The sequence below is a fragment of the Microtus pennsylvanicus genome, chromosome 1 (assembly GCF_037038515.1).
Source record: "Microtus pennsylvanicus isolate mMicPen1 chromosome 1, mMicPen1.hap1, whole genome shotgun sequence".
NCBI lineage: Eukaryota > Metazoa > Chordata > Mammalia > Rodentia > Cricetidae > Microtus > Microtus pennsylvanicus.
The window spans coordinates 176685718-176709635 of NC_134579.1; the positions used below are offsets into that span (position 1 = coordinate 176685718).

The 23918-nt window shown below is 43.2% G+C and overlaps 1 protein-coding gene and 1 pseudogene across 8 annotated transcripts in view; both read right to left on the bottom strand.

The window, feature by feature from the left end:
- Positions 1-18539, bottom strand: part of LOC142837757 (rab-like protein 6 pseudogene) — a 50862-nt pseudogene extending 32323 nt beyond the window's left edge.
- Positions 1-23437, bottom strand: part of Fam184a (family with sequence similarity 184 member A) — a 138804-nt gene extending 115367 nt beyond the window's left edge. For 2 of the 8 annotated variants that reach the window (XM_075945935.1, XM_075945899.1), the window contains exon 1: positions 22951-23436. In XM_075945935.1, the coding sequence (XP_075802050.1) occupies positions 22951-23118 (168 nt within the window). In that variant the 5' untranslated portion in view covers positions 23119-23436. Of the gene's footprint in view, positions 1-22950 lie in introns of all 8 variants that reach the window. The other 6 variants (XM_075945908.1, XM_075945921.1, XM_075945955.1 and 3 more) reach the window with 4 other exon arrangements.
- Between the last annotated feature and the right edge of the window lie 481 nt (positions 23438-23918).

Below are 23918 nucleotides of genomic sequence, written 5' to 3' on the forward strand. Positions count from 1 at the left end.
ATTTTGCACTTCATGAACATATATTCTACTTTATATACAAATGATTGTGGAATATGTTGTTAAATTCTAGTGTTCATCCCTATTACCTGGTTCTTCACCCAAGACTGTTACCACCACCTGCCTTATTATATTCTTACAAACCAAAATTTGAATAATAATAATAATCCAAGCAAGGTAAGTCTAATAACCTACATAATGAGGATCCCTTTCTGTTGTATTCCTTACTGAAGCTGTTCTGTCAGTCTCTTTTCACCACAAGCTGTTCTCACACTTTATCATGGATGATCTACAAGCAACTTATGTGAGTATTCACCTAACTGCCCATAGGTGAACACAGCAGTGAGACAAATCTAGTCAAATCCTGCCTCTGTTCACAGCCTGGACTGAAGAAAGTCACTGGCACTACACTTAGTTTCCTCATGAAATCCAGTAGTAACCCCATAGGACAAAGTAAGCATGATGCTCAACTTAACACAGCTTTATCACTCAATCTACCTCATCACAGTTCCTTCCAAAAATTAACTTCATGTTCCCAATGGTTCTCCCCCGCCCTCTCTCTCTCTTCCTCCCCTTCAGTCTATTGGATTAAAGTTAACCTCTGAATTAGTTACTTTTCTATTGATTTGATGAGACACCATGATCAAGGACAATTAAGGAAGGGTTTATTTGGGTTTATGGTTCCAGAGGGAGAAGAGTCCATTGTGACTGAGAATTATGGCAGCAGGTGGCAGACATGGTGACAGGAATAGCTGAGAGCTGACATCTTGAGCCACAGCAGGAAACAGAGAAAATGACTGGGAATGGCATGTAGCTTGAGTCCTCAGAGACCACTCCAAGTGGCACACTTCCTAAACAAGAACACACCTCCTAAACTTACCCAAACTGTGACACCAACTGGAGACCAAGTTTTCAATTATAGAAACTATGGAAGACATTCTCACGTAAACCGCCATAGCCTCACTTCCCAACACAGTTCCTAGTTGTGGGATATCTATACACGGTGTGAGGGTGTATTGCTGTGACTGATGCAATAAAAAGTTGTATGGCCAATAGCATGAGGTATAGGTGGGATTTCTGAGGAGAAAAAGAAAGAGGAAGAGGAATCTAGGAGAACAGAGTTGCCAGCTGGACGATAAGGAAGCAGCATGGGCAATGTAGGAGGGTCTTCTGTTTTGTGTTGATTTCATTGGTTAAATAAAGAAACTGCCTTGGCTTTTTGATAGGGCAGAAAATTTGGTAGGCGGAGTAGATAGAACAGGATGCTGGGTAGAAGGCAGTAGGGAAGATGCCATGGCTTTTCTCTCTGAGACAGATGCTGGTTAGACTCATCCCAATAAGACACAGTTAGGTGGCGATACAGATTTATTAGAAATGGGTTGAATCAATATGTAAGAGCTAGTCAATAAGAAGTTAGAACTAATGGGCCAGGCAGTGTTTAAATGAATACAGTTTCTGTGTTATTATTTCTGGGGCTAAGCTAGCCATGTGGGAGCCTGGCGGGAGGAAAAGCAGGCCTGTCTGCCTCATCACTACACATGGGCAGTACAGAAAGATGAGGTAACAAGCCATGCGACACAATATAAATAAAAATAAATGGGTTACTTTAAGCTATAAAGTCTAGTGGGACAAGCCTAAGCTAAAACCAAGCTTTCATAATTAATAATAAGTCTCTGTGTCTTTATTTGGGGGCCCAAAGAAAATCCCAAATATAAATGGCACCCAATATGGGGCCCGAATTTCCACACAGAACCTGAGAAAGCTGGGGAGGGAGGAACAAACAACAAAATCAGACACAGCTCCTTTAAGAGACACTGTTGTTCAGCAGACCCCTTGAGCAGCTGCACACTAATCAGAACTAGCAAGCTAATTAACAACACCTGTCACAGTGCAGGTGCCAACTTCCTAGAGCTGGAGCAGTTAAATGCAGCTCTTGGTCAGACCCACAAGCTTAAGGCTTGATTCTCATGGAATTGAGGAGGGGGCAGAATAAAACTCCAGAATCCCATGGTAGAGGGACTAACTGTTGCTTAGCATCTTAAAGTTTGGCTCATGCTGTCAAAGAACACTATAGGTTGTAAAAGGAGACTGCCAGTTCATATCCCACCACCCAGACATGAATAATCACACAAAACTATATTAATTACAATGCTGCTTGGCCAGTAGCTTAGGCATATTCTTAGCTAGCTCTTACATCTTAAACTAACCTATTTCTATTAATATGTTTATCACTATGAGGCTGTGGCTTACCAGAAAAGTTCCTGTTCAGACACCATGTAGCTGGCAAAGAAGACACAAACTGAAACCTTACTGGTAGGCCACAGCCTCGTAGTGATATATTGATTAATAGAAGTGGGTTAATTGAAGATGTAAGAGTTAGTTAGTAAGAAGCCTGCACTAATAGGCCAAGCTGTGTTGTAATTAATTTAGTTTCTCTGTGATTATTCAGGTCTGGGCAGCCAGGAACAAACAAGCAGTCTCAATTTATAACAGGTATACATTATAACAGGTATACAGTATAATAGAACCAGACTGAAAAAGACTTTAAATAGGCTACTGTGTGTGTAGGTGCTTAAGAAAAAAAAGAAATGGGTATAGACAGTCATAGGAAAAAATAGTTTAAAAATGATTAAGTAAAGTCTTAAAAAAAAGAGTAAAATAATATAAAAAGAATAAACCATATAAAGTTGGGAAGTACATAGGGAGTCTGGATCCTGAATGGTGTTTTGATGACATTGAAATTTTTGAAAGCTGATAAGCAAATGATAGTTGTCGAGAGACAGGGGACACTAAAAAGAACTGGTGAATTAAACCAGCTTAGATATTTTAGAGATATCTTAACTTTAAAATGAAATTCAGAAAATGTATTGCATTAAGGAAAGGTTATGCTCTTGTTTCCACAGAAAATGAAAGGCTGTGGATTCCTTCAAAATTAATAGGGGCCAGATTTGATTGGGGGAGACTCACTGAAATCTTGGCTACAGACATAAAGAAATAAACTTAGTAAAACTATATGATAGGTGAGGTATATGCTGACCCCTTCACATGGGGACAGCTCTGAGACTGAATGAGACATGATACATTTTGTTGGCTACAGAGTCCTCATGACTTATTATTACATGCCATCCTTTCATATGGCATGGATAGCGGTTAGGTTATACAGTCCAAACAAACTTACAAAGTTGACATATGTCTTTTTAACTGTTCAACATAAAACAAAAATCATCTTTAGCTGGCTTGTATATAATGCACTTCCATATTTTTACTAATGTAGATATGTATTACTTTCAAACTTTGTGTGTTTTCAGAGCAAGGGGACCAGACTCCAATGAAAGTGGGTGACCCAGCCTTTCAGAGTGCCTCTGTTGCAGTATCCTCAGTGTCCTGTGTTCAGAGCAACTTTAAGGAGATGGTCGGCCTCACAGACTATTCTAGCCAGGACTTCACGTAAGCCTTATACTTTCCCATTACACAGAGACTGGACAACAAATGTTATAACTAGTTTTCTTAGGAATTGGCCATTATCTCAATTTCCTCAAGGTACCCTGGAGATGCTGTTGCTCCCAGACAACAGGAAGCAGTCTACAGAACACAACACTCACATTTCCAAAAGGTGGAGTGGGTGATTTTTGTCATCCAGTGGGTTATGGATGCTTGTCATCATTTAGTGGGAATATAGGAATATAGGATAAAAAGACAACTATTCATCTCAAAAGATTTACATTGGTATAGATTTTTGAATATTGATACAAATTTAATGTTATTTTTGTTTTACTGTATATATGATTCTACTGTTGTTTAAGGTATTGTACCTATGCAGTCCATTTAAAAATATAATATAAAGTTCTGGTTTTTGAAAGCTATTACAATAAATTGTTAATGATAATTGAGAAATGCAGATTAGTAGTTAGTCATCTATAAAAACCAAACTTGTAGTCATGTTACATTTTAGATAGAGAGGTGGGTGATCGTTGAACACTTCAAAGACCTACAGAATATGGCATTTAAGATGCTTAATAACCTAAGGCTTGTCATGACAGTGAGAGATGTGTGCTCCTGGCAGCACCAATCTACTTCATAAAAAGATGAAACTTTTATTGTAAAGTTTATAAGGTTAAGAAACATAAAAGCTTTAGTTACTTATCAAAATAGAGGAGAGGGGAAGATGTTTTAAGGTCTGAAAAGATGTTTTTAAGAAGGAAATACAAGTTATGATAGAAAATGGTTTAGGTGTAAAACTTTGGACTCACTAAGATAGAATTGATAATACAGTATCTCTCCAAATTTGCCAAATACATATAGACTAAACATTGTAAATATAATTGTTACTTGACAATTGTTCTTACTGTATATAGTTTTACTATGTTAGAGTTAAAAACCTTTTCTATTTAGACAAAAAAGTAGAAAATATTGTGGGATGTATACTTGGTGAAGATATGTTTCTGTCATTGGCATAATAAAAAGCTGAATGGCCAATAGCTAGGCAAAAGATACAGGCAAGTTTCCCAGAGAGAGAAAGGAAAAGGAGGAGGAATCTAGGAGGGTCGAGTCACCAATCACCAACCGGATGCACTATGGAGAAATGAGGTAATAAGCCACATGAAATTACATAGGTTAAAACAAATGCGTTCTTAAGAGCTAGTGGGACAAGCCTAAGGTAAGGCTGATCTTTCATAATTAATGAGACATCTCTGTGTCATGATTTGTGAGCTGGAGGGCCAAAGGAAAGTCTGTTTCAGTCCCTAGGTAGAGAAGCCGAGCTCTTTAATGTTCTTTAAAGCAGTTCATTTTTTGCACTTATCAAGCAAACTCAGGTTCTGGAGTAATCCTGACCCTTTTCTCCATCAACATGAAAAACAATAGCCCTTTTCACAAAATTGCAGAGAAATGCAAATATTTGTGTAGTTGCCTCCTCCGTTGTAAAATAGCTGGTCGCTGTAATCAGGAAACATACCAAAGGCAATGAATAATATGTAATTTATCATTATGTTGTAAAGAGATTATTGTTTTCATCTTGTTTGCCCCTAGCCCCTGCCCTAAATTACTTGCTAAGAAGAGATCCATTCAAGATTTAAAGTTTTTTTGCTCACAGCCTATAATATACAATGTGTTGGTAAATTGCCTCCTGCTGTTTAAGTTCACCACGAAACTGTCTCTGGAAACAGAGTTTATCCTCACATCTCAGATCCACACGTTTATCTCAGTGTCCTCCAACACTCCTTGTGCAGGACTGGATTCCCTGATTCTGTCCCAGGGAGGAAAGAGAACAGGAAGAACAGTCCAATATGGAAAACAATGTGCCCTTGAGAACAGCTAGAAGGTAATCCATTTCTAACAGAAGTTATTATTGCTTATCCCATGCCATAAAATGTCTGCAATGGGAATGGGAAGTCAGAAGTTCAGCCATGGGAAACTCATCTATGCAGAGAAAGCTCAATCAGGAACGCCACGTGATTGCCTCGACTTCTCCAGTCATTTCTACTGGGTTTCTACAATCCCCAATATGATGATGTTACTTCTGTTTGATATCTCAATCAGGCTACTCTAGTCATATCTCAATCATTTCTGCTGGTCCTCTATCGCAGACTCCTGTTTGAATGGAGTTTAACTATCTGCTGCTTTTCTCTATCTGTTCCTTGCTATTTAAATCTTTACTCTTGTTTATGATGTTGGGGCATTGCATGAACATCTTTGAGCCCACAGATCTCCAGACAAACCTAGAATGTTCAGCACACCGGATTGTCTTTCCAAGAATGATCAATAACCTGTTCTTCCATCTACAAAGCTAAGAACTGGAAGCGATTAACAGACTGGTGTTCTGTGCTACCTCTTGGGTTAGGCCATATCAAGCTCTAGCAACCAAAACCACAAGTGGGCTAGTAATCTAAATGAACCTAACAACCAGAGGCTCCCCCAAGCTTCTACAACCAGGACCAGAAGTGGCTAATAACCCAAACAACTTCTAAGCTAACTATGACTAAGACCAGGCCAGACTCTTAGGCCCCTAAGCTAGGACAGGTAGTGTATCTCTAGAACTCATCTTCTGGTAGGAAATGACATGTACCCATTGAGTTTCAACGTAATTACACTTCTTTGTGAAATGGGGAATATATTATACCAGGAAACTTTTTTCCTAATTATTCTGGGATTAAATACACTGGGAACAAACTGACTACTATTAGACTGACCCAGAGTCTGGCCAGGTTGACAAAGTCAAGCTGTACCGGTTCTCATTCTTACCTCTTTGTGTGACTTGGCTTGCCTCCCTGCTTGGACACCTACAGGGACTCCCTCAACTTAATAAATCCACTCATTTGAAAGCAAATGCATGACTAGCTTAGGTTGTTCTCAGAACCACACAGAATGCAGCCATATAAATTAACTCGCCTGTAAGAAATTCTGCTACAGTCAACTCTATAGTATCTACAGCCCTGACCAACTTCATGAGGAGTATTGAACCAGAACAAGCCAGCTAAATAACATCTATGGAACAAAACCCTAGAATTAGTGTGCAATAGTAAATGTTTATTACTTTAAGCTGCTCAGTTTCTGGGATAATTTGCTACCTTACAGTAGATAACTAATACATATCCTTCTTACTGCTACCTCTATTAATAGTACCTATAAAGTCAATTCTCTCCTTCATTCATCAAATATTTAAGTACCTAATATGCAACAGACCTGTCCATCTCAATCTTCCTCTACAACAAACTGTCACAAAGTCCTGACACGCTGAACTCTCAACTATTTCTCAAATTTCCTCTTTCTTTGCCACCATTTTAATTTAAGGTCTCAAAATTTCTCACCAATATCAGCTTTCCAATTTCCTTCCTTGATCTCAATGTGTTATCAAGAGGATCTACTTGAGATAGAGAGAAACAACAAGTATTCATGACAGCCAAGGAGAAGGCTCTCTTAAAGAAAGAATGACACCTGACCCTGCTGGTGATGATGTGGGTCATGTAGTATGTGTCCAGAGAGATACCCTGCCTCCTTGCCCCTCCTCGACTACAGTACTCAGGAGAGCAGGCCCTGCACCTCACCCAGGCACCACAGTGGTGTCAATCCTGCCTGCTGGTGGGAACACAGGTGAGTTTGCCCTGAGGTTGTGAGAGTTGGAAAGCTGGCCCTGTGCCCCTTGTACGCCATGTGGTAGAGGAGAGGGGAAGATGCCCTCCCCCCTTACCCCTTGCCACCTGTGGTAGACAAGAACCTGCCCCTGCCCCTTACCAGATGTGCAACTAGAGAGCATGGGCCTTGCATCTCACTTGGCCAGCAAGGTAGACATGATCACATTAATGGAGGCATGGGTGAGCCTGCCCGAGAATATGAGTGTGAGACACTGGGCCCTGCCCCTCACCTACTATATGGTGGTGTGGGCAAAGGAGAGAAGCCCCCTGCTCCATGTCCCTCGAGGCCTGTGGTAGGTGGGTGCTGCAGAATATTTGTTTACACTATGAAGATGTGTCTTTGACAAGGCACCTTCTGATCGGTTTATTAAAGAGCTGAATGGCCAACAGCTAGGCAGGAAGATGTTTGGCAGACAGAGAAGACTCTGGGAAGAAGAAAGGCAGAGTCACCAGCCAGAGATGTAGAGAAGACAGGAGGTACAAAATGGAAGAAAGGTAACACTATATGGCAGAACACAGATTTTAAAATATGGGTTAATTTAAGGTATAAGAGCTAGTTGAGACAAGCCTGAGCTAAAGGCCAAGCTTTCATAATTAATAACAAGTCTCTGGGTCATTATTTGTTGGCAGTTCAAATATAGTCTGACAAGAAAGCTCACTACAGGTGAAAGAACCATCCCTGCAGTCACTAGAGCAAGTGAGCTGGCCCTGCCTCTCACGAGCTGCAGCCTTTGGCAGAGTGGCCCCTATACCTTGCCTGGGCAACACAGTAGAGCTGGCCCTGGTGGTGCAGGTATGGGTGAGTCAATCCGAGAACATGAGCAGGAGAAATCATCCCTGTCCCTGCTTGCTATGAGACACCCCTTCTCATAGAGTGACCTAGTCAGGGCAGTTTTGGAGAGTTCGCCCCAGTGTTGAGGATGAAGGAGAGCTGGCAGGCTGAATAACCCACCAATACCTAGACCCTGAACCAGAGCTATGAGTCAGCCCAGCCCATCATCCACCCTATCTATGATCTGCTGGAGCACATGAAGGGTCTGGTCTTGTAGAGCCAAAATTAAAAGATCTCCATGACCCAGGACAACAACAGGATATTCAAGAGGAGTCCCAGTGAGGGCCCAGTATTGATGATGTAACAAAAACCAGAGACTTCAAACCAGACCAATGACTTCTTGCAATGAACACTTGCAAGTAACAATAAATGGACCAATGAACGGTGTGGCTCACTGTGTCACACTACAGCCTGCACAACCAGATGTTTCTTCTCTTTCTTTTTTTCTCTTTTCTTCCAAATTTTATTTTGTTTTATCCTGGGGCAGGGATTGCAAGGGTAGAGGGCTGATGGGAAGGGACAGGGAGAAGAATAGGCTCGAGATGCATGATGTAATTGCACAAAGAATCAATAGAAAGTTAAATTTGAAAAAAAATACAGTATTAAAAAAGGAAAGAGGGAAGAAGGGGGAGAGAGAGAGGGAGAAAGAAAGAAAGAAAGAGAGATAGAAAGACACCAGTTTCTGCTGAGACAAATAACGTCAGTCTGCTAGCGTTGCTAGTTTCAGTAGAGCAGAAGGCCTCATCTCCCTCAATATGTATAAAGCACAGTGGAAAAAATATCCAAACACAGCACCATCAGAGAATTCAGCAAAACCAACTGACCAAACAAAACTACATGTAAGTCCTGGCATTGATTTCCTATAACTACTGTAATAATCACCCACAAAGCCAGTGGCTTCAACACAACCTAAAGCTGCTCATCTTAAAACTTTGCAGCTCAGGGATCTGAAGTTTTACTGGGCTAAAATATGGATGCTCACACGCTTCTTTCCTTGTCTTTTCCAAATTTTAAAAGGCACCTACAGTCCTTGGTTTGTGCTCTCCGCTTCCCGCTTCATAACCAGCAGAGACTAGTCAACATTTCTGCACGCCCAGCCACTGCCTCTTCATCTCCCTCTTTCACTGAGAGAGTATCTTGAGATTCTTCTTCCCCAACAGAATAATCAAGGGTAATCACCCGTCGCAAGTTTCTTAATCACATCTGGAAACGATGATCCACACTCACAGATTTCTGAGATGAGGATGGAGCTGTTATCTCTTTTCTTGGGAGGCACTATTCTGCCATCAGGTATAGATTTCTGTAAAACTCTCTGCAGTTAAATAAAAATAGAGCAGATAGTAACAGTAGCTTAGAGTCAGAGGTTCAGGGTATGCATGCTTCTAAAGAAAGTCTAACATTAAGGTAAGGGGCTTGGCTTCTAGGGAGATTATTATTTATTTCAGGTCAGCTGATTTTCTTAACTCTTAATTAGCACAGTTTTCTGATCTTAAGTCTTTCATCAGTATATTTTGAATATGTGTATATGTGTGTTCACACATATAACATGTCTCCTCATCAGTGATTTTTAAAATTTTATAACATTTATTTACTTATTTCATGTGTGGATATGTATGGGTGTGGGTACCGACGCCATAGCATATGTGTGGGCATCAGAGGACACTTACGGGTGTCAGTTCTCTCATTCTATCATGAGGTTTCTGAGCCTGAGCACAGGTTGTCGGACTTGGCAGTAAATGCCTTTACTCACTGAGCCCTCTCTCCAGCCCTCTGCAGTGTTGTTTAAACACACAAGGTAACTGGGATCAGAAAGAGAAGACAGATAGAAACACATACTACTATTAAAAACACCAAAAGGGCTGACCAGGGACTTAGTTCAGTGGTAGAACACTGCCTACTGTGAAAGGGGCCAGGGTTCTGCCCTAGACAAAAGAAAGTGGTGATCATCCTAGATAATTCAGGAAGACAGCTGCATGGAGAGAGATTAAAACCATAAGCCTAAGACATTCTAGACTTGACTTGTCTTTTTTAAGTTTCCTATCTATCACAAAAATTTAGTCCATAAAACATTCAATCAAGTGTGTGACAGACTCAACCTACAAGACTTCTAGGTGTCTTTCTTTATACACCTACAAAGACTTCTAACACACCATCTGGCACACTGGCGGAGTACACCAGGAAGGAAGCAATTGCAAATCAATCCTAAGCAAATGATGAACACAAAAGACATGGCTTTATTTAAATAAAGCTAAAAGGGCACAGCAGTGCTAAAGTTTTCGCTGGGTTTGTCTTTTAATTTAACAGTTACTTTTTTATGTGTGCGAGTGTTGGGAGGTCACACACCATGTGCACAAGTGTGCACAACCTGCAGGACTGGTTTCTTTTCTTCCATCATGTGGGTTCCGGGAATCAAAGTCAGGTTACCAGGCTTGGCAGCAAATGCTCTTATCCTCCGAACCATCTCACCGACCCTCACTCTGTGTTTTGAAATGAATTACACATTGTGTCACTTTCTGACACAGGGCAATGTGGCAGATATGATTAACATGCAGGTGGCAGATCTGAATGTAATTTTAGAGCATACTTCTGACTGTAGCCTGGGCCAGATGACGGGCAACTCACACAGAACATGAACACTCTTGCCTCCTTGAGCCCTTCCATTGTCTCAGCACCAAGTGTTTGGGGAAATAACAAGAGCCACAGTTGCAATAATAGCAGGGTGTTCAGGGTGGTAATAACAGACCCAGTCACACAAGCCCATACCAACAGCTGAAAGCCAGAGCCAGGGTTAAGTAGATACAAAATTCTGCCTGTTTTTGGATATAGCCTATCTTTTGAACCCACAGAACTTCCTACGTGTGAATTTACCTTCCTGCTAAAATGTGTACGTAACTCCAAATCTAACACTCACGGTGTGTTAGGTAAGCTCCATTTGGGCATGAATCACACAGCGAATTCAGTGTCAATGAACCAACAATGCGCAGTGTTCCAGGCAGACATAAACAAAGGCATCCATGAGCTGACCTGCTGAGGACATGACAGACCAAGGGGCTGTCACCAACCTCATTCCAATTTGCCAGAGAACACAGAGCATGGAATGTGAGCTGCTTTGAATAATGAGAACCGACCGGAAGTTCATCGCTCCTCAGCTTTGCTTTTAGCTATGGTCCCCAACAATGCAAAACATCCCTGCTTCCCAGAGACCCTGGGCAAAACAGACTTTGTGTTAGAGGCAGTGTTGGCAGAGGCTCAGCCTGGAGGGAAAGGGCTGGAGCACACAGGGTCTGATATTTATTGACCACCTCTCGTCTACATAAATCATCTCAGTTGACCTTTGCAATAACCGTGCAGTAGGCTCTGCTATTGTCAGTTTATAACGAGGTGCAGAGAGGTGAAAACGTTTACTGAAAGGCGGCACATCCGGAAGTCATAAGACATACTCAAGTGGAGCCGAGGGAACCACGGCTCTGGCCCTCTCATGAACACTGCTGAGGCTTTCCTAGGGGGGTCTCTGGCCTGCTCACAGAAATCCAGATCTCACATACGTAATCTAGCCCCCAGGCTCCTAGATTTACCTCCATTCCTCCTACTTCCTGGCCAAACATACCATAGAGATTTGTAACCACCAAATGCACTAACCAGGGCATCAAAACCTTATTAAGGAAGAATTTAAGAAGCAAAGATTCTTTGCCTGGGGAGAGGATATATATAACTCTTACCAAATAAGAACCAAATCAAATAGAAAAAATTGTCCATAGTAGTACATGCAGAATTTGTCATAATTTATTAATAAATTTTATGATATATGTGATCAGCATATTCCCATTACATTTTCTCCATCGAATAAAAAATTCAGAAAAAAAACCACATAATCTAATATGGGATAGTAAAAGTCATAGAAATAAGTAATTAATAGTGCTTAGTTTATGAAGACACTGAATAAATTTTATAAACACATGTACCTCTGAATTCCACTTCAGTCTTGTTATCCCCTTTCATGTTCTCAGTAGATCAATAAACACACACAAACTCACACTGAAGTGTATCCCCCAATCACAACACTTAGCTGACATTTAACATCTAAGAATAAGAATCCTATGCTGTATTTAATCACAAAATCTTTTCGGAAAGAAATGGGATCTTGTTGAGGTCAAGCTTAAGCCAGGTGACGGACACAAATATTGGCTAAGCGTTTCCAATGCAAAAGTCCAAAGCTGAAGCTTTCTGGGCACTGAGTAAGGCTGCTACATTTCCAAACTTGACTTCATGCGATAGGTCACAGTCAAAATGCAGATGTACCAAAAACACCTCAAAAACTTGCCATTACTGAGTCTTGGTGCATATCAAACACAATTTTGTTTCGTGTTAAAGTTTGTGCCCCATCCTTGCATACATGTAAATATTCCAAAATCTAAAACAGTTCAAAATAAGAGACCTCTAGTCTCCAGTATCTGAGGTTGGAGATACTCAGTCTGTACCTATAAATGCCCACTCTCTACAACAGGCAATGTCTGTGCAACTGAAAAGGCCATGGTAGGAAATTTCCGTATTCAGTTTTGAGCTCCATTGATAAGTGAGAAATGCCAAATAAAAAGGGAATGAGCAAAATATATTCCAGGGCCCAGCCTTCTGACACTGAAACATGTCAGCATGTGAATGAGGCTCAGACTTGTCGGAAGACAGTCCAAGAACGGAGTCCTGTGAGGAGAACTCTGAGTGATTATGAGAAAACTCCAAGAAAGCAAGGCAAGAGTCTTGTGACTTCAGTTTCTTCAAAAGCACCTAATTGTTCTTGGAATGCGCTTCCATGCCCTCCCAGGTGCAGCGGAGAGGAGGGGGTTTACTTCAGGTTGCTCATTACAGCTGGCTACTGTCATTTGTTAAAATGCCTCTATGGGAAAACATGGTTTTGTCACATGCAGCTTGTCCCTGTGACTATATACAGCTTGAACTCACGAGAACTTTACTCAGGAGCTCAGAGTACAAGTTATCTGATGTTCCAAATAAAGATGGCTATCACACGAGCCTTTAGTCTGTCTCATTTTTAGGTTTTATTCTCCCAGGTCCCACCACCTTTAGAGCAGTAAACACACACTCAAGAATTATGTAAAGGAATTAAAAAAAATCACAACAATGAAAAAAATCTCATCATGTTTTAAGAGAGTTTTTTGGGGGGCACATGCATAGCTATCCTGGGTTGCATGGAGTCTGGGTTCTCAGGTTGGATATTCATGATTAGCCTAATTAGGCCTAGCCTAGTGGTATTAACATAATTTTGGCTTAATATCCTGTATTAAGGATCATAATAATGACTTGGGGCTGACAAGGAACCATAGTTAACTTACGAACAATGTTTTTAAAACACATTATGTTAGAAGGTGGGCAATGATCAATCTCCAGGTAAGTTCCAGTTAACTAAAACAACTTATTCCCCAATATTAGACAAGAAATTATTCTAGTATTTTACTAAAATTATCAAGCATATTTAGTAAACTAATTATGGACAAAATGTTTTCTTTTCCAACCCCTTTAAATTTCAATATAGACATGGTACACACAGATATGAGATACAGACTAACAACTCTGAAGGGCTGTTAGAAATGCTGTCTGCCTTGTAACAACACAGCCCCTAAAACTGAAATACCCACCCCCATGGGGGTGCCATGGTTGACCACCCTATTTGTGCCTCTTTGTAAGCACTAGAGCTATGAGATTCCATGTATACATCAAAGTGACCTTAGAAGAGAAACAGCACACGTGTATACATTCAGCAGGAATGTAGGAAAGAAGAAAGCCTCAGTGATATCAGTTCCAGGTCTACAAAAGGCAACTGTTTGTTGATGCAGTTTAGCAACAGCTAAGAAAACACTCTGCAATATCAGCTTTGGTCTCAGATGTTAAATATACCAAAAACCCTGGTAAATCGCCCACTTGCAAAGTTGGTGATTCTGTTACATATGAAGTGACTGGAAGGCAGGGTGTATTTTTCCAGAACAAAGTGAAGATCTTTCATCTGAACAGGGAAATTTGAAATACTCCAAAATCCCAGCAGCATTTTGTTTGTTTCTCTCCCTGTGGGGTCTTAACACATTTTCCAACTGTTCTTGAATTCATGAGTTCAAGTACTCCTCCTGCCTAACTTCCACTCACAGTTCAGCCTACAGGCACATGGAACTGTGCCCAGCTCTTAAAAACATTTTCAACACTGTCCTGTAACTCTAACATTTTGAGTTCTGAGGCATTCTGGACTTTCTAAGTTGGGATGTTTGGCCAGTAAAGTATAGGCAAATATGGCCAAATAAAAACACAAATAAAGCATTTGGGAAGCTAAAATATTTCAAATTCAAGCATTCTGTCTGGGTAAGAGAAACTCAATGTGTAATATTTCAAAGAGCAACTTGGTTACTAGGTAAATCTAAAAGAGTTACTGTGGCTCAAATAGGCTTAAAACAGAAAAGCCTACGGACCAGATGGCAACATCCCCCACCCTCCATCAAACTATCATGTGTAACACTGTTTCCCTTTTCAACCCTAAATTCAGTTAACAAATGTTCCCTGCAGGTGTCTGCCTTCAAAACGGCCCACTGTGCACCAACTATGACATTTATTTAATGTCCTTTTTATTCACAAAGGATCTGAAGGATAGGGACTTTCTACAGTGAAAAACCAGCAGTGCGGGGACAAGTCCCATTGTGCGCATCAGTCTCGCTTCGCAGCACCATACTGACTTCTTTTGGATGTTATTGGAGAAGAGACGGATTTTTGTTTCGTTGTTGAAATCTCACGGAAACAGTGGCATCTCGTCAGTAGGTCCGCTCTGCCACCCAGCACCTAACTGCCATTACAGACTCAGGTTATTCTTCATGCCCATCTCAAATGGAGGCCATCCAGAATTTTCAGAAATAGTCATCATTTTAGAACAGCAACCGACATAATCCGATTAAATCGGTTACTTCAATACATATACTATCTTAATCATTTTCATTCATACCACTTCTTAAGGCATTGGTAAGGAGAAGAGGATGCAAGGTTTTTGTAGGCAAACAGAACAAAGAAATAAAGTGATAAAAAAAAATTGGAAGTTTTCTAGTGCATAGCCTCCAAGAATTAAGCAAGCATCCAATAGAAAAACATTAAAATGACTACAGGAGTAATGTCTACACCAAGCAAGGCTGCCTCTAAATCAATTCAATGAACAGTCTTGTAAGTCTGCAATTTAGTCACTGGCAATAAAAACACAAAATATCATGAATGAAATGGAATGGAATCTGGAAAACTGAGTTCAGATCCTGACAGTCTGTATAACTTTCCCATAATTTTGGATCCTCAGCTTCTATGTCTGTAAATGGTTGAAGCATGCAGAGTCTACAATGTCTGTCTAGAGCTTCCTTTAACTATAAAAGGCAGCTCCAGCCATACCATTCCCCTTAAAAATGTTTTGGACAACTAATAGGATATTGTGGTTTTTCATTGGCTTTAATTTTGAAACAGGGACTTGTTATGGAGCCCAGACTGGCCTGGAATTCACTATGTAACTAAAGTTGGCCTCAAACTCATCACGATCCTCCAGACTCAGCTCACAAAGGTTAGAATTACAGGGCCACACCACTACACCTGTGTATCGTGCTTTTGTGTGCATTAGTAAAATCACAGAAATCCATCCACCCAGCTATGACTAGAAGATTATATCCATGCTACTGCACAAGACAAGGGCAAAGCTGCAGTGTAACGAGGGATAGAGGAGGAGGCTGCATCTGGCGTGTGCTCGCACTAAGCTGAAGCAGCCAGATGTTTATGCCATGAGGCTACTTACAGCAGTAGCTCAGAAACAAAACTGAACATAATTATGCAGCAGTATCTAATTTTTTAAAGTAGTAAAAGTAAGTATATAACCTGAGTACCTGCAGAATCCAGGAAAGTAAGAGGGACCATGTGGGCATGAGGAGGGCAATAGAGAGGGGAAAGCTGGGTACAAGATCTCAAGGGGGAAACAGAAAAATGAGGTGGGCTTTAATTAGGGAGGGAGATAAGTACAGAACGGGAGGAGGGTAATAACAGTAAGGATGTCTGAAAAAGTTATAAGTAAGCATATTATTGTAATATATATATTACAATACCTAAAATGCCTATAATGCATGAGTCTGTATATACGTAAATAGTTAAATGAAATTTTCCCATCTAAGCTGACAAGATTTCCAAGAGTCACAGACAAACTAACAAGAGCCCCAACACCAGGCATGAGAAACCCTCTTTTGCGGGTTGTACAAGAGACTCCCAAAACATTATAGGCTACAGCTGTTACCTCAGTTGCCTCCCTAAGACGGAAGGTACACCCCTTCCACTGAAGACACGGTGTACTTTGGACACAGTGCCCAGAGGACCCGAGCTGGAGCTGACCTGAAAGCCTCCTCCCTGAGGGCTAGCTTTCATGGTACCAGAAGGTTCCATGCGAGCTTCCAGGGGAGGGAAGCAAACAACCGTCCCAGCCAGCTATGGTGGCTATGAACCACAGCCATGGCCAGCATGGCATAATAGCTCTGAGGTGCACTGGTGTCATCCACACATTGGTGGTAGCCAACAGCTCTTTAATTAGACTGCAGACTGACTCAACAAGAGGGAAGCATGCCTACGACTACTCAGCCAACTACTCAGTGCTAGTGACGTCATGATCTTGGAGGAGAATCAGTGTATTTAACCGGCATAACCCCCAAGTACATTCTCAACATCTATGTTTATCCCCACAGGTAAGTGTCATCCTCACCCCCATAAGGAAACTCATCTTTGCAACAGACAGACCCAAGCCACAACTAATAGAAACGCAGAGTCGTGGAGCCCAGTCTCAACTGAAACATCTACAAAACAACTCCCACGCCTATGGCTAGGAATCACTGCAAAGGAGAGGGTGTCAGGACTACAGGCGGCAGAGGAGCGGGAAGCCTGCTGTGGATGGAGTTTTCTGCAAATGCCAGAGTAGCCACACCCAGGGAGTCTCACCAACACAGCTCCTAACTATGACCCAAACAAGATGGCGCCGATAAACATGCTAACACGAACAGGAAAGCTCGGGAGGCCTCAACCCTTGGCAAATAATTACAGGCAACTAAGGAATACTGAGAGCTGGGGATACTAATCTTCCAGCAGGAAGAGTCTACAAATTCATCATTCAGTTGAAAAGAGCAAGAGGTACAGGTGAGGGGCTAGAGAGAGGAGGAGGAAAAGGTGAAATGATGTCGTTATGATCTCAAAAAGTAATAAAAACTAAAAAATTAGTTTCATTTAATGAAGAGAAAATGGAATTGTTTTTTAATTTTTACTAGTTTTCACACCGCATAAATACATTCTGGCTTGGAATATAGAAAAGCAGTTTCAAGTCATCATAAAACCTTTTAAAAATGTTTGATATAAAAATATCAAATTCATTCTGAAATGATGATGTTATATTTTAGAGAGTTTATATTTTTATTCTTATATCAAAATTAAGGTCATAATTCTTTCCAAAATTTTAATGAACTGCCAGTGTATATTTAAACAGCTGAGAATATTTTAACTCAACCAACCCTGGAAAACCACAGATATAATTTCTCAAAAAATACTGACTTTCTCTACTTCCCAATAAAAGTACTTTCCTATTATACCACCACCCTTTCCAATAATCCTCAGTGACTGTTAGAGTGCATGGAAAGTTTCTATATTAAGGTTACAGGAAATAAAAGCTATGCTTCCTATAGCTGATAAACTAACAATCAAATAAGCGGGATGGTATACCCATATGTTAAAAACAATAACCACTACTGACAAATTTGCACCATTAAGTATCAAATAAGAAATAGAAGTAACAAATATTATAAACCTTCAGAGTAAGGAAGCCCCCAAAGGACCAGACCAGTCAGGGCAGCTCCAGGTGTAAAGGCCCCGGCTGCTTACTGAAGAAAAGGCCTTGATGCTAAGGACCAAACAGAAAGCTTTTAATTACTAGCTTCAGCTTACTCTCTGTCTTCAACGAGTAGTCACTATAAGCGATGAGTGGAATGAGGTGTACCAGAGTTTAATGACCTAAAGAGGCATGAGCAAAAATAGCAAGATAGTGAAACAGAAGTTTCTACTCAGAGCTAAAGACCATAAACTAGCCAACAGATGGTCAAAGCACTCTTAACAAACAGAAAGGTTAAGCATGGCTGAGGTAGGTTACCCCTTAGGTGAACCATTGTCACAAGCAGCTTTATGGCCATCACAGAGGGGTTCTAGTGCCTTCCATAGAGAAGCCACAGTGAGGAAGGGTCTGTGGAAAGATGACTGTCCCACACTGAAGCTGAGGAGAAAGTTTTGAGGGAAACACTTGGAGAGCTTGCTTGCCACTTACATCAAGCACCGTGAAGAACGTTTGGCGGGTACCCGGTCCATCACTAACAATCAGCAGGATGAGAAGCTGGGTGGAGAAACATGAGCCTAAGAGAGAAGGCTGAACTGGTCCCACATCCAGTCTGTGAGGAGAACGAGTGTCCCCCATAACCAGATGAGAGTCCTACAGGCAAGAGACACAGCAGGCTGGGATGGAGCTGCCGGGTCCGGCTGAGAGGCATATCTGGAGCTTGAACAGATCATAACAAAACAAAGACGAAGGTAATGCCAGGCCCAAGAGGTTGAGCAGGGGACCAGCAACTAGTAAAAACTAAGATGCAGTTTTATTGTCAGGGAAGTTAAAGTGGAAATCTTAAGCAACTGAGGCAGGAGGTGGAGGACCCACAGGTGAAGATGAGCTGGAAAAGCTGCTCTTCCCTTGGTGTCTTTCCCTGTGTCGTTTCAGAGGGATCAGAGACCAGGGCTGGCAAGAGTAGAAACCAGGACAGAAGCACAAACGCTGATGAAACCCCTTTCCCAGTTGCCTACTTCCCCCTGGCAGGAAGCAGGGCTGGAGGGCTAGAGGAGGACAGGGGGCTTCACCTCTGCATCTGCCCTCAAGATTGTATGGTCAGCACTGGACATTTTAATAAGCAGAGTTGAGACTTCCGTAGCCTAGTGACCAGAGACTAATCTATATTATCTAAGGACAACTAGAAAAACCAAGCCTATCTCTAGCCGAAAATGATCCAGTACTAAGAAGTAAATTTGAAGGGACAAAATGCATGGGGGGGAGGGGCAAAGCCAAAGGGACAAGGCTTTTCATGGTTCCCTCTCCCAAGTTCTGCTTTTCTACATGAGACTCTAAAGAATCATCATAAGGGCAAGTACAGACGTACAGAAGTAAGGTCTGACAAATCAAATAGAATCCATTCAGGGAGCCCTTGTCTTGAAGTCAGTCATTAGCATTTCAGAAACATGCCACAACATGGGAGTCCGCCACCAATTCAGCACTCCCTTGCAAAACTTGACACAGATGACCTAAATATTCCTGCCTTACGGGCAGAGACTGTGTTCTGCTTCTCTCTCACTCCAGCTTCCTCTAACCCTTAGTAAATCCCTGTTTATTAAAATGGGTGCTAAGAGTAGCTATTCTCACCTGGAAAAGGCTGCCCTGCTGGGTTCTCAGGAAACAGAATCTGAGCAAACATTCCCCCAGTGAGGATTTTCATCAGTTAAGAATATGCTGAAGGGCTGGGGGATACAGCGGAGTATGCTGGGCCGAGTGCTTGCCTAGTAGTCACACAAACATGCCCATGGTCCTGGGCATCACCCCTGGGACCAAACAGAGAGAAACAAGAGACGCCTCACCAGGTACATTATATAGTAGATACTCTTCTTCTTTACCCTATCAGAGCTAGTCCAATCTCTGGAGAGCAAGACTTGAAGACCCAAACAGCACATCAGAATGTGAAGCCGTGAAGCTTTGCTATTCAGTAGATCTGCTATACAGATGTTAATAGAGCTGAGCAGAAAACCTCCAAAATAAATAGAGTATTGATAACGCTATCAAATGCAGAACAGAGAGCCCTTCTGTGAGCCCAGGACTCTGGAGCACTGGTACTCTGGGGTCAGTCTGAGGCCCTGTCTTAAAAAAATATTAAAGTTAAATTTAAAATACTCCATTAAAAGTGTTTAAATATCCCACCCACGTTTTCTTAATCCTTTGTTGGTACATGATAAGTATTTTCAGTGACAACCTGAATAAAGAGCCCACTATGTGTCATGACTAAAGTATCATGACCCCTACTGATAGTTACACCTAGGAAACCGAGGCCCAGGGCTAGTGACTTGCTTGAGGTCACACTATGACTAAGTAGTGGAGCCAGCTTTCTGACTCTAGTGTATGAGAACAGCACACATTCTTAACCATGCTGCTTCTTTAATGCTGGGGAGAGTCCATTTCATGTTTTAGTTGTTGTTGTTGTTGGTGGTGGTGGTGGTGGTGGTGGTGGTGGTGTGGTATGTGTGTGCACGTATGCGTGTATGTGTATATGTCTTTGTATGTATACTCACACACATGTATATGCATGGAGGCCAGAGATTGATGTCAGGTGTCTTTTTCAATCACTCTCCATCTTATTCTTTGAGACAGGGTCTTTCACTGAACCTGAAACTTGCTGTTTCTGCTCTCCAAGCTCTGGGATCTGAATGCATGCTGCAGCACCTAACCTTCCTATGCTGGGGATCAAGCACAGGTACTCATGTTTGCATGGGCAAGCACTTTATCAGCAGAGCTCCCTCTTTAGCCCCAAGTCCCTAGTATAATGGCTACCTCTACATTATCTTGAAATGAAAGCAAAAATCAAGTTCCAACCACAGTTCTATTTAATTTACCTACTACTGATATGAACGCATTAGCAAACTCTTTCCGACAATCTCAGACAGCAGCTACACTGGAATGTCTAACGTCTAGCAATCCCTGTATACACACGCTCATGATGTAAGGCTCATGGAGTATATGTGACTACAAAACTGGACAAATTCTAAAATGATAAACAAGGGAGGCACAGCATTTTAGAGTTTGTGAGATTGACTTCAATGGAGTCCTGTTATTAGACCGTTATTAGACTCCGGCTTTATCTTGGGCAATAAAAAGGCCAGCAATAGGGGTGGGGGAAGCCCTAGGTATTTCCTTACAATGTCATGGTAATCGGTCCTTACCAACCAACATGACTCCACACTACCCTGCCCAGGGAACACTTGGTAATGTCTGCAGACTTGTCTACTATCATTTCTAAATGCAGGGCAGAGGCACGTACCACTTGCACCCACAATTTGCAAGCATGCTGGTAAGGTTCTCCGTATTGCATAGACTAGCCCCCTAACAAGGAACTACCCCATCTAAAGAGTCAACTGTGTAACACTGAGAAACCCCAGCACAGGGGATTAAATGTCTGCTGCAGCACAGGAAGACTGCAAACTGGCCTTAGAAACAGTAACTACAAACAGGAAATCGGAAAGCAGGCACATTCAGCAGTCACAAAAGCACTGGGCCAGCAGCACCTGGTTCATTACATTTGCGGGTGTGAGAGATGCGATCATCTCCCCTTAATATCCACCTATGCCAGTCAGCTGAATTGCTTTCCTGAAAACAGAACAGGAAATTGAAGTCTGAGTAGAAAGGGTGAAAGTTTACTGAAGAAAAACAGCTTTTTATTAAATACCACACAGACCCGCTTCTAACCTATGGAGTGTTTGTTACAAGAGTCTCCAAGAGTTACAATCTAAAATAAGAAATTTTAAAATAAGAAATGTGAACACAACATTAAAAAATAATAAAAACAAAAAACAGAACAAATATTCATGAGCCTCACTATGACCACAAGCATTCTGAAGACCAAACTCCTGAGGAGGCCTGGCTTTCAGCTCCAACCGCGGAAATGCCCTGATCACAAGTGGCCATAGTGACATGCTACACCTTCTGAGTTTGAGATCCTTCACAAAAGCAAATAGTAACAACGGCACATGCGGCATCTCTGAGATGGTGCTTAGAACAGACACAGACACTCCACAAAAGGCCACGGTGTGGCTCTGGTTTAAGTCATGATCACGTGGTTTTTGTTTGCTTGTTTGTTTGTTTTAAATCTGTCCTTCCATGCATCTCTTTGTTCTTTATTCCTTCTCTGGTATCTTTGTATCCTCAATCTCAACTCTTTGCCGTTTTTTACCCTCTCATTCCTCCCCTTTCACACACATCCCCTTTCCTCTCTTTAAACTCAGTAGAATTAGACGATGGGGCTCTGGAACTGAGCCAGATCTCTAGAGATCAAGCAGTGAACCTCAGGTCCACCTTTCCCTCTTCAAAACTGCAACAGTTCTACGGAAGGTGGTCATGGCGAGACTTCCAGAAACCACAGATCCGTTTACTTCCACGCAGCGCTATACTGCTGGTAATATCTCCAGGGATCCACCCCTTATTATCAGTACTAACTAAATTAGGAAAAGAGCTCACGAGCTAACAACACCCCCTCAAGTACGGTTGGAAAACCGTGCAGGTGATGTATCTACGGGCTCCTTGAAAACCGTCTTCTGATAAAGATGAAACATTTACTAAATGCAAACACAGTGTGATTCATCTAATAAACCTTATTTGACATTATGTCAGGGTAAGTAAGGAATGACTCATTAAATCCCTAAAATGGCACGCAAGGTATGTTTCATCCTCCTACAGTCCTCGGAATAACCTCGAGAAGTTTATCCTCCCGTTAACTGTGGGAACCAGGAGTAGACACCGATTAACTCCGAGGATTCTGGGTCATGTTAGGTAAACCGGTACAGTACTTCACCGGGTACTCTTAGCGCGGTGCCTCATACGGCCCTCGGCAAGAGGCACGGGAGCAACAGGAAAGTCCATTTACTACCGTGGAACCCGGAAAGTGAGCCCTCGGGTGCTCAGTGCTGGTTTACTCTTAGTCGGCAATGGGGTGCAAGCCCTGGAAACGCCGCGGTCGGTGCGGGGTGCGGTCTAGCTCAAGTTCGGTGGCCAGCGTTCCACCCAAGTTTGCGGGGCCATGAGGCAACTCTGGCTGTTGCTTCTCTTAGCTGCCTCCGCCCGGCGCCAGGTGAGCCCCGAACCCCGCACCCCCGTACCTTGGTGAGCTGGGCGATCTTCTTGCTCATCTTCAGGTGCATGTCCTGGCTGTAGTCCATGCTGTGCCCGGCCAGCTGCGCGGTGGCCGGCGAGGGCGCGAATTTGGCCGCCCCGGCCGCAGAGCCGCCGTAATAGTGCTGCTGCCAGCTCATGCCCGGAGTCGCCATCTTCCCGGCAGACCCCGGCCGGGGCACCTGTCCCCGCGCGCGGGGCGAGGCCGGCGCAGCGACGACACGGGGCAGGCGACAGCCGGGGCGACCGCTTGCCGACCCGCCCGCCCGCGCCCTCCAGTCCGGGCGGCCGGAGTCCTCCCTCCCGCCCGCGACGGCGGCGTCCCCCTACCCCGGCTGGGCGACGGCGCGGCTAGCGTCCCGCAAGCAGCGGCCACCGGGCCCCGAGACTCGGTCGCCGCCGGGGCTGCGGAGGGAGGCGGGGACGGGGCGGGCTGCAGCGGCGGGAGGCGGGGCCGCGGACGCGGGAGCCGCCGAGCGCCGTTACCAGGGCGCGCGGCTCAGGGCTCGGCGAGCGCGCGGGGTGCTGACCACGTCATTTCCCCGCAGCCAAGCTCCGCCCCGCAGCCCTCTACCCCGCAGCCCTTCAGCCCGCGGCTCTTCAGTCCGCAGCCAAGCCCCGCCCCTTAGCTCTCCGCCCCGCAGCCCTCCACCCCGCAGCCCTCCAACCTGCAGCTCCGACCCTTAACCCTCCAGCCCGGGCTCCGCGTCCGCAAACCTGCCACCGGGCACACCTCAACCCTCTGGCCGCCAGCACGCAGACCCACACTCCGCATCCCTTCAGCCCGCAGCTCTACAGCCCTCCCACCCCGCAATATGCAGCCCTGCACCACGGAGGCCTTCAGATCACAGTCACACAGGGCCCTACAGTCCTGCAGCCCGAAGTCCCGCAGCATCACCTTCCACCACCTCCCCTTTCACCATGCAGCCCCTTCTTAACCTGCACCCCACCCAAT